The 10,050-nt window shown below is 33.7% G+C and overlaps 1 protein-coding gene across 1 annotated transcript in view; it reads left to right on the plus strand.

Annotated features, from left to right (window-relative positions):
• The window catches only part of LOC107750918 (lipoprotein lipase-like), a 7,336-nt gene extending 605 nt beyond the window's left edge, over positions 1–6,731 (plus strand). Inside the window, exons 2-11 of the mRNA XM_016566495.1 lie at positions 664–839; positions 1,002–1,181; positions 2,088–2,196; positions 2,368–2,452; positions 2,987–3,153; positions 3,867–4,109; positions 4,207–4,327; positions 5,114–5,290; positions 6,229–6,336; positions 6,443–6,731. Coding sequence (XP_016421981.1) covers positions 664–839; positions 1,002–1,181; positions 2,088–2,196; positions 2,368–2,452; positions 2,987–3,153; positions 3,867–4,109; positions 4,207–4,327; positions 5,114–5,290; positions 6,229–6,336; positions 6,443–6,581 — 1,505 coding nt within the window. The 3' untranslated portion in view covers positions 6,582–6,731. The remainder of the gene's footprint in view (positions 1–663; positions 840–1,001; positions 1,182–2,087; positions 2,197–2,367; positions 2,453–2,986; positions 3,154–3,866; positions 4,110–4,206; positions 4,328–5,113; positions 5,291–6,228; positions 6,337–6,442) is intronic.
• Positions 6,732–10,050: the final 3,319 nt, after the last annotated feature.

The raw sequence follows: 10,050 nt of genomic DNA on the forward strand, positions 1-10,050 counted from the left end.
ATATGAAAAAAAAAAAAAATATATATATATATATATATATATATATAAATAAATAAATAAATACAATTAATAAAACCTAAATTAAAGATAATGAAGTCTATTATTAATTTATTTATTTAGCAATGTACAATTATTAAGGGAATTAAGCTCGGGGTTACTAAAATTATTGAAAAAATATTTTGTTAATTGAAATAAAACTGAAATAAAATATAAATATTAGAATGAATCAATAAGTTAAAGCACTAAAATTGCAAACTGTAAATATGTGTCTATGTGTTTATTTTGCAATAAGAATGCATTGCAATCAACTGTATTTAGATAAACAAATACATGCATATGTGGAATTGACAAGGGCACAGGTCCAGGATCAGTGTAGTTGAATTTTTATATGATCCACTTAATTGCATATACACTGATTCTGGATCAGCGAATCCAGTTCAGTTTTATTTCATTTCCACAATACGCAGTGTTTCAAAGCAGCTTTACAGAGAATAATGGCTTACAAGCCAAAGTGGTGAGGAAAGTGGATGAGGAAATATCTTGCTCCTCCGGATTTCACATATATAATGACTATAATACAGGCCAAAATAAACTACAGAACATTATTAAATAGATGCACATGCTAAAGTGATTGATGATATTAACAGGTGCTGTTTGTTTCAGGAAACTCCACTGAGCTGACAGTGGACTACGGTGACATCGAGTCCAAGTTCTCCATCAGAAACCCAGAATTCCCTGACGAGGATCTTTGCTATCTCGTCCCGGGACAACGGGACTCTATTTTGGACTGCAACTTCAAAAATGATTCCCAAACCTTCCTCATTATCCACGGATGGTCGGTGAGTTCACACATGCAGCTTGTCTGTTTTCAAACAATGCTCTAGAGTTAATGTCCTTCCCTTATTTTCCCCTATATGAACTGCATGTGTTTATGTAACTGTTACTTCGTTTATTTTGCTATATTACTGTAGTATAATAAATAACGGTGGTGTCACCTGTAGGTCGCGGGTCTGTTTGAGAGCTGGGTCTATAAGCTGGTGTCGGCTCTGTTTGAACGTGAACCCAGTGCCAATGTCATTGTGGTGGACTGGCTGGATCGGGCCAGCAAACACTACCCCAAATCAGCAGAAAACACTGGACTGGTGGGGGCAGACGTGGCCAAGTTTGTCAACTGGCTGGAGGTACTGTGTGCAGAGAAACACATCGTTAGCATTGTTCATTTTATTGCTGGAGCATTTTTGTAATGACAGTCGACCGAATGTTACCCCACATCACTACCGTGACAAAAAACATGCCCAGGTCACGACTTGTATCTCTACAGCTTCTTTAAAAAATGAGCAAAAAATGAGCAAAAAATAAAATAAAATAATTAATTGCTGATAATGGAGTTTATTTATTTATTTATTTATTTATTTATTTATTCCCATGGTTATTATTAACCAAAACTAAAACACTGAAATAAAATATAAATATTACATTAAACTAAATGTTAGAACTAAAATAAGCTGAAATAAGAAATAGAGTTGAAGCACTAAAATTACAAACTGGAAATGAATTCAACTAAAACTGAACTAAAACAAAAACAAAAAAAATTGTATTATTTAAATACAATCTAAAACTAATAAAAATGGAAAAAGCACATAAGACAATGACTTAAACTAAAACGATTAAAAACATTAATTGAGAAAAGCTGAAATAAAATATATATTTTAGATGAAAAACAAAGCGAAAATTAGAAATAATAGAAATGTTACCTTGGCACTAAAATTATACCTGGAAATAAATTAAAACTAAAACAAAGCACATCAAAATACTAAAAATTAAATTAAAATTAAAACTGAAAATATAAAATCAAAGCTCATTCAAAATGTAAATAAAAACTTTAAGTATATAAAGTATTTAAGCATATAAATAATAATATGTAAGTATATAAATAATACTAAAATAACACTGATCCATCTCAATTATCAGCAATACAGAAGATATTAACAGTCTAATTTCTCATTTTTTTAAGTGAAATATAAAGCAGACATGTTCTTGCAGGCTTTATCGGACTCATTCAGTTATTTGTTTGTGTTGTTGTGAAGGAGATGGACTATCCTCTGGAAAAAGTGCATCTGTTAGGCTACAGTCTCGGTGCACATGTGGCCGGTGTCGCAGGAAACCTCACCAACAACAAAGTCAACAGAATCACAGGTGTGAAGACCTTCATATGCTGCTCTACTCAAACGCTTTATTTCTGTCCCAGAAGAAACTTTGCCAGATGTTTGCTAGTCCAAAAATTCCTCCGTAGAATCTCAACAGACACAAGTGAGTTACACAGTAAGAGTTCAGAGCTATAAAATGCCATTTTCTCGTGCTTTTCAGGTCTGGACCCCGCGGGCCCCAGCTTTGAGAATGCTGACAATCTGAGGCGTCTGTCACCCGATGATGCCACCTTTGTGGACGTCCTGTTTTTTTATAGTTTTAGTTAACAATAACAATGCTGTTAAAGGTAAAATGCTACATCTATTAAAATAAATTGTGTGCTTTTGTCATTTTTTTTAGTAATATCATTACTTTATATATTTCTGTTTTGCTTTAATTTTATAATAGTTTCAGTGTTAGTAATTTAATTAACTCAACTTAAATTTATTTCAGTTAGTTGCCAAGGCAACATTTCAAATTTTAATTTATGTTTTTTCACGTAATATTAATATTTTATTTCAGCTTTATTTAAATTACCAAAAATGATTTTAATAGTTATAATTCACAATAACAGCACTAATAGTAAAATGCAATTTTGTTATGTGCTTTTGTCATTTAAATTAGTTTTTGTTGTTCATATTTAGCTTTAATATTTATTTCCGCTTTAGTAATTTTAGTATTTCAACATGACAACCCTCGGAGGGATTGGCATGGTAATGTACATGATAATGTTAATGTATTTGGTCTTGGCGGAACAGATCTGCTACGCTGCTGCTGCTGCGGCAGAGCAAGTACTGAGACTTGCTGCCAATACATCCAACACAAACACCAGAGGCTCGCCGGACCTCAGCATCGGCATCCAGAGACCCGTGGGTCACGTGGACTTTTACCCCAACGGCGGCACCTTCCAGCCGGGCTGCAGCATTCAGCACACCATTAAGCTCATCGCCACCTACGGCATATACAGTACGTCCCATTACTGCATTCTAGTATTATTGTTATACTGTTATAGTATTTAGTAATATTTAGAATTTATTATTTATTTTCAGTTTCATTTTTTTTTGTTTAGTGTTAATTTATTTCAGTTTCAGTTATTTTAGTACTTATTTTAGCTATTGATTTTAGTACTTATTTAGTTATTATTTTTAATAAATTTTTAAAAAAATTAGCTTTTGTCATTTTTATTAGTTTTTAATAGATTTTTATTTATTTTATTTAAATTTTTGTTTTAATCTAATACTTTTTCAACTAATATATATACCGGTATATATATATATATGGTGGAGGGTTTCTGAAGTGCGCTGCAAACTGCTACAGCAAACAAAAGCCAGGTATTTGAATATTGAGCAGTAAGCTCATTGGCTACCGATACAGGAGAGAACCAATCAGCTGCCATGTGACAATGATGTGGCCATGTCAGATTGCACTAGACCTATCGGACTGCGCCATCTAGAGTTTCATGCCAGAACTCTGTATTTCAGTATAGTTGCCAAGGCAACATATGCATGTTTTTTAAGTTAAAGCTTTTCATCTAATATTTATATTTCAGCATTGTTTCAATTACTGAAGATGATTTTTATTATCTGTTATTATCTATTATCAATTAAAATCAATCAATCAATTAAGACAGTAAGTCATAAACCTTCAGCCTGTGTTTTTGTCCCTTTGACCTCTGTCAGACATGGACCAGATCGTCAAATGCTCGCACGAGCGCTCCATTCACCTGTTCATCGACTCGCTGGTGAACCGGGCGTACCAGAGCTGGGCGTATCGCTGCAGCTCCAGAGACGCCTTCAACAAGGGCCTGTGTCTGAGCTGCCGCAAGAACCGCTGCAACAAACTCGGCTACGGCGTCAACAAGATCCGCAGCGCCAGGAGCGCCAAGATGTACCTCAAGACCCGCGACATGATGCCGTTTAAGGGTGAGAATGCCCAGAACGCTCAGAAAATGTACTACAAATCTACATCTAGTTTGTACTTTTGTGAGTTTTCATATTCGTCTCTCTCGTTCTCTCGCAGTGTTTCATTACCAGATTAAGCTGCATCTGTTCAGCGACAAAAACATGACTTTGCTGGAGCAGCCGATGAAAGTGTCTCTGTTCGGCACGGCCGATGAGAGGGACGACATCGCTGTCACTGTGTGAGTCCCCTTATTTTAACCCTGGACTAGTTCACTGATGTTTTTATTTAAGATTTTCTGTTTTTTAAGGAATTGTATGGTACTCAATTATATTTATGGAATAGTTATGAACCACTCTTTGAGTGTAGACCTGAAAATGAAATTTCTAACTTAAACTGCTGTAAATTTGGAATTCTTTGTGACACAGACATAAGTTTAAAGAAAGAACAAAAAAGTTACTAGAAGTTTAAGGTTATTATTATGAAAATTATTATTTTTTAAATTTTATATGAAATATACATTTTGCAAAACGTGTTATACTCTAAAACTGCATGAAAAACAAAGCAACAAGTTTGGTTCCAAATTCGATGCTGATATTTTAAAAATGTTTTTTAAACAAGACTCTTCTGCTCACCAAGGCTGCATTTATTTGATTAAAAATACAGTAAAAACCTGTAATGTTGTGAAATATTTTTACTATTTAAAACAACTGTTTACAATGTGAATATATAGTAAAATGCAATTTATTCCTGTGATGCACAGCTGAATTTTCAGCATCATTACTCCAGTCTTCAGTGTCACATGATCCTTCAGAAATCATTCTAATATACTGATTTGCTTCACAAGAAAAGGGTTAAACCGTTTTAAAATTTTACTAATTCAGTGGCCCTAAAAAGACACTTACATCACACTTCAAAATTTCTGAATGTTATCCGATACAAAATACCACAGCAGTTTTAAAGAAAGTTACATGACTGGTAAACAGGGACGGTAAATCATAAAACATGTCTTGTGTTTTTGACGCAGGCCCAGCATGAGCACCAACAGCACTGTCTCGTTCCTGCTGACGTCTGACAAAGACATCGGCGAGCTGCTGATGCTGAGCTTACACTGGGAGAAAGACTCATATCTCTACAGCTTCTTCAGCACCAATCAGTTCATGATCCGCAAAATGAGGATCAAATCTGGAGAAACACAGTCCAGGTGAGTCATTTCAGATCATAGAGCCATTACTGCAGATCCATAGCTGCTATTAGCGAATTAAAGTCATAGCTGCATAAATGCATATATGATATATACAGTTTGGGGTCAGTTTATTCAGCAAGGATGCATAAAATGATCAAAAGTGACAGTAAAGATGGTTATTATGTTACAAAAGACTTCTATTTCAAATAAATGCTGTTCTTTTGAACTTTCTATTCATCTGTGAATCCTGAAAAATAAAATTGATCACAGTTTTGCAAAAATATTGGGCAGCACAAGTGTTTTCAACATTGAAAATAATTAGAAATATTTCTTGAGCAGCAAAGCAGCATATTAGAATGAATTCTGAAGATCATGTGACACTGAAGACTGGAGTAATGATGCTGAAAATACAGCTGCGCATCACAGGAATAAATTACATTTGAACATATTATCACATAGAAAACAGCTATTTTAAATTGTAATGATATTTCACAATTTTATAGATTGTACTGTATTTTTTTTGCTGAAATAAATGCAGCTTTGACGAGCAGATGAGACCATAAAAACATTAAGAAATCTTACTGTCCCCAAACTTTTGAATAGTAGTGTATTTTACAAAAATTATTTATGTTGCACAACGTTTAAGTTGAAATGAGTCATAACAGAAAATGTTTCATATGTCATTTAATATGTTTGAAGTGAATATCCTGATATATAGGATTTTACTATTGTATTATCACCACCATTTATGAATAAATGGTTATATTTCACAGTATTACTGATTGTACAGTATTTTGAATCAAATAAATGCTGCCTTGGTGTGCAGAAGAGACTTCTTTTAAAAACATTAAAAAGTTGCACTGTAAAAACATCAGACTGTACAGCTTACGGATTACTATAGTGAAAATAACACCAAAATGATTCAAGTAAAATAAACATTTTCTTTTCTTTTGAAGGCTAATGTTCAGACCCAAAGATGGAGAATTTGGTTCACTGGTTCAGGGTGGAGACGCTGTTGTGTTTGTGAAGTCCAGCGAGACGCCGCAGAGCAGGAGAGAGCAGAGGTGAAGACGGCTTCACTTTCACTGACTGTTAAGTCCAATATGAGGTCGTTTTCATATTCATATATTTCATATACAAAACTCTCTCTTTCTGTTTCTGGATTTTCAGGCAGCACAGACTGAAACATCACGGGAGCTTCTTCAAACCGAGCATCAATGAAGCAACCGCAGACATGAGTAAATATAATCAATCAACAGAGATCATGACAGAAACCACCGCGCAGGTCAACACTACAAACGCTTTGTGATTTGATTAATGCCATCTGCACCAGATATACTGTATCTGAACATTTTCATTCGATGTGAAGTTGGGCTTGTGAATTTCACAAACTTCCAGCCAGTGTTGGGGAAAGTTACTTTTAAAAGTAATGCATTACAATATTGCGTTACTCCATAAAAAAGTAACTAATTACGTAACTTAGTTACTTTTTATGGAAAGTCAGGTTACATTTGCATCCAAAATCAAAAGAAAAGAACAAAAACTATATACATATAAAGAAAATCTTGTATATAAAACACCAAATTCTCATGAATGTAATGCATTCAGACATTTTACTTTACCCTCAATGATGATTCACATTACTGTTATACAGTCATTTTCAAAATAGAGATAAAATAATGACAATTAAGTATAAAAATGCTCCTAAAAAATCCCTATGTTACCAAAAAAAAAGGCTTCAGTGCAACATATACTTTCTTATTTCTTTCTTTTGATTTTGGGATGAAATTTGATTTTGTGAGATTCACTCAAACATACATAAAATGTATTTTTTCCCTTGTAGATTTATTGTGTGTGTAAAAAAAAAAAAGAATTAATCCAACTTGATGGATTTGGTAGTTTATAGTTCAGAATAGATTTTTAAAAAAATAACATACTGTAAACAAGTCAAGATGAAAATGACTAAAATACAAAGTGTGTACAGTATATATGATTATAGTGGTTTATGCACATTCAGTAGCTGTAGATTAACAATATTAACTGCGATCTGAAACTAAACTACAGCTACCTCAGTTTGACGAAACAAAATGAAGTCAATACAATTTAACATTCCAATCAAAATAATTAAAATTGCCGATTAATATATTTTCACATCAACAAATCAATGCAATTTTTTGTTGTTGTTGCTGTACTTCAAGTGAATACTTCAAGTGTACTGTATATTTTTCTTTTATGTTTTTAGTGGATGTACAGTGTGAGTGTGAACAGCCAGTTAGTAGAGTTATTATTTTTTAACCTGGGACATTATTCACAAACTTTCAAGGAAAATGTTATGATATTTTTATCATGCACAAATTGAATTGAAATGCCTGGCAATGTGAATCTGTCATCATCCATAGTGACACATACTGTAAGTCCATATTTTTTCATTTGACTCATAACAAATGACTTGCTGAAAGCATCTTGTGTATTTATGCTCTATGACGTCTGAAGTGTATATAGGGTTTGTTTATTATAATCACTACATATGTAAATGTATCTGATTAAATTTATATTACTCTAGAGCTCATTTTTATCATTTAATAATAATTTTAAAACTAGAAATAATCATTCTCAACGACCAGCACATAAAATTCTTTATACAATAAAATTGAGTTTTGTACACACACAAAAAAACCTTTATTTGCCTTTTTTTTTAATATTGTTTTTAAAAGTAAGGATGTGCCCAAAAGGAGGTTTTTAACACTTCTTGGTACAAATTTGTCCCAAAAATATAGTTAAGTAGGTATACACACACACACACACACACACTGCACTCATTGTGAACTTTCCCCTATTTTCTCAGTAAACTCATCTGAGGAACAGATTTGTCTGCATTTGAGTTCATTTCGATCATCGGCATGTTTAATATTTGGCACATGCATTTGGACATCATGGAAATGTTTATTTTAGTTCCTGTTTTCTTAGACGATCGTGTGTGTGTGTGTGTGTGTGTGTGTGTGTGTGTTTGCACACAGAGGGCTAAAATAAGCATTCAAGGTAACGCACAGCCATCATATCTGAACACACGTACTGTACAGCGATGGAAATGTTCACTTGCCAGACATCAAACATCAAATACAGCAGATTTTACTAATGCACCTACTTGGGAATTAAAACATAAATGACAACAGAATCATTTCTCTCGCCTGTCTGCAGAAAACATCTACTGTGCTCAGATTTACCCACATGCTGCGATCAGAGATCTCCATATGAACGCAAACATTTCTATTTAATGATCTGAGCTGCTCTCCACATTCATCCTTTTCATTTTTAAAATGAGAAACACCTGAAAGAAACGTGAACATTTTGCTCATTTCTCTAATCAGATATAAACTGTCAGTTGTATCTGTTGGATTTTTGCCAGAAGTCATTCAGCTTTTTTCATTATGTTATCAAAAGTGTTCGTCTTTTCAGCTGCATGTGACTGGAGGTACAAGCAGAACGTGTTTGTTTGGCACTTGCTGATGTTTTACCTGCTTTAGTGTTGAAATGTGAGCACTGCTGTGAACACAACCGTCTGAAACAACATGAACCTGAACTATAGAGAACGGAGTGCTGTTTACTGTCGCACACGATCTACTCCATGCCTTCTGACGTCTAGTTTAATAGTTTAAAGATTTTTGTCAAGTAAAAGTTATTTCAGTGTAATCGTACAAGCCTCCTCCTTCAGCTGCTGCTTCACGTGTCTTTTTGCTGTCAAATCTTTAAGCAAACGTAAGAATAACTAGTAATATTTCCAGATGAACACTTACTGGACTGAAGCTGAAGCAGCTTCGCTTTACTTGATTTTTCCATAAAATCATGTTCAAATGTGAGTCTCAAATCTGATCATCATGCTTTTGAGGAACGTTTATTTGTTCATCTCTCAATCATCATTGGATTGCATTGCATTACTGTGCTATACAATCTCATTAATTTACATTACAAGCTTCAGAATTTCATCACTTTTTCGTCCATATGAATATCAGCATCTGCACCAAATTGTATATTTTTGCTCAGTTTGGGTCTGTTTTTTCATCCATATTTAGACTATATGAGCCATAAAAGCCTGGGCCCGTATTCCCAAAACATCTTAAGGCTAAAAGTAGCTCATAACTTGCCAATTTAAGAGAAAAACTTAAAAATAATGGGTTTGTCTTTTCTTGGGGGGTTTTGGAGGTTATCCCAACTCCAAATTTTCCTTTGATTATATCCTTGTTTTCATTAACCAGTTGGATAAGAAGTAACAGCTGTTCTTGTGTCCAGTTTTTTTTAACGTTTGCATGTCTTACTATCAGCCATAATTATTCTACTCTGTTAATTAAAAGGCTGTTTATGTGCATATCCGCTAATTGTTTACGAGAAGCACACATGTAAAAGGCTGACAATTAACTGAACATGTAGCTGTTTAATTAGTCACACTTAGCCAGCATTTTAAAATTTTTATTTGAATGTAGCAATTAACATTTTTATTTTTAAACCTTTATTTGAATATGGCAACATAATATAGCGCTCTACAATATTTCTATGAATAAAACTCTGAAAGAGACTATCAGCCAATCACTGTGTGCATAGTTAATAAGCATGCTGACATCATCCATAGCAAAGAGGTCAACCCCGCCCCCTTTACTCTTAGCTTAAGACTTCTCTCTATTCTTTAGTAAAGTTGGTCTCAGCAGCTTTGTGAATAGGTTTTAAGAGAAAACTCTTAGCTAAAAACTTTTACTGCTATTTAGGAGAACTCTTAGTGGTAAGAT

This window comes from Sinocyclocheilus rhinocerous, unplaced genomic scaffold (genome assembly GCF_001515625.1).
Source record: "Sinocyclocheilus rhinocerous isolate Xijiao unplaced genomic scaffold, SAMN03320098_v1.1 scaffold1534, whole genome shotgun sequence".
In the NCBI taxonomy this organism is placed as follows: Eukaryota; Metazoa; Chordata; class Actinopteri; order Cypriniformes; family Cyprinidae; genus Sinocyclocheilus; species Sinocyclocheilus rhinocerous.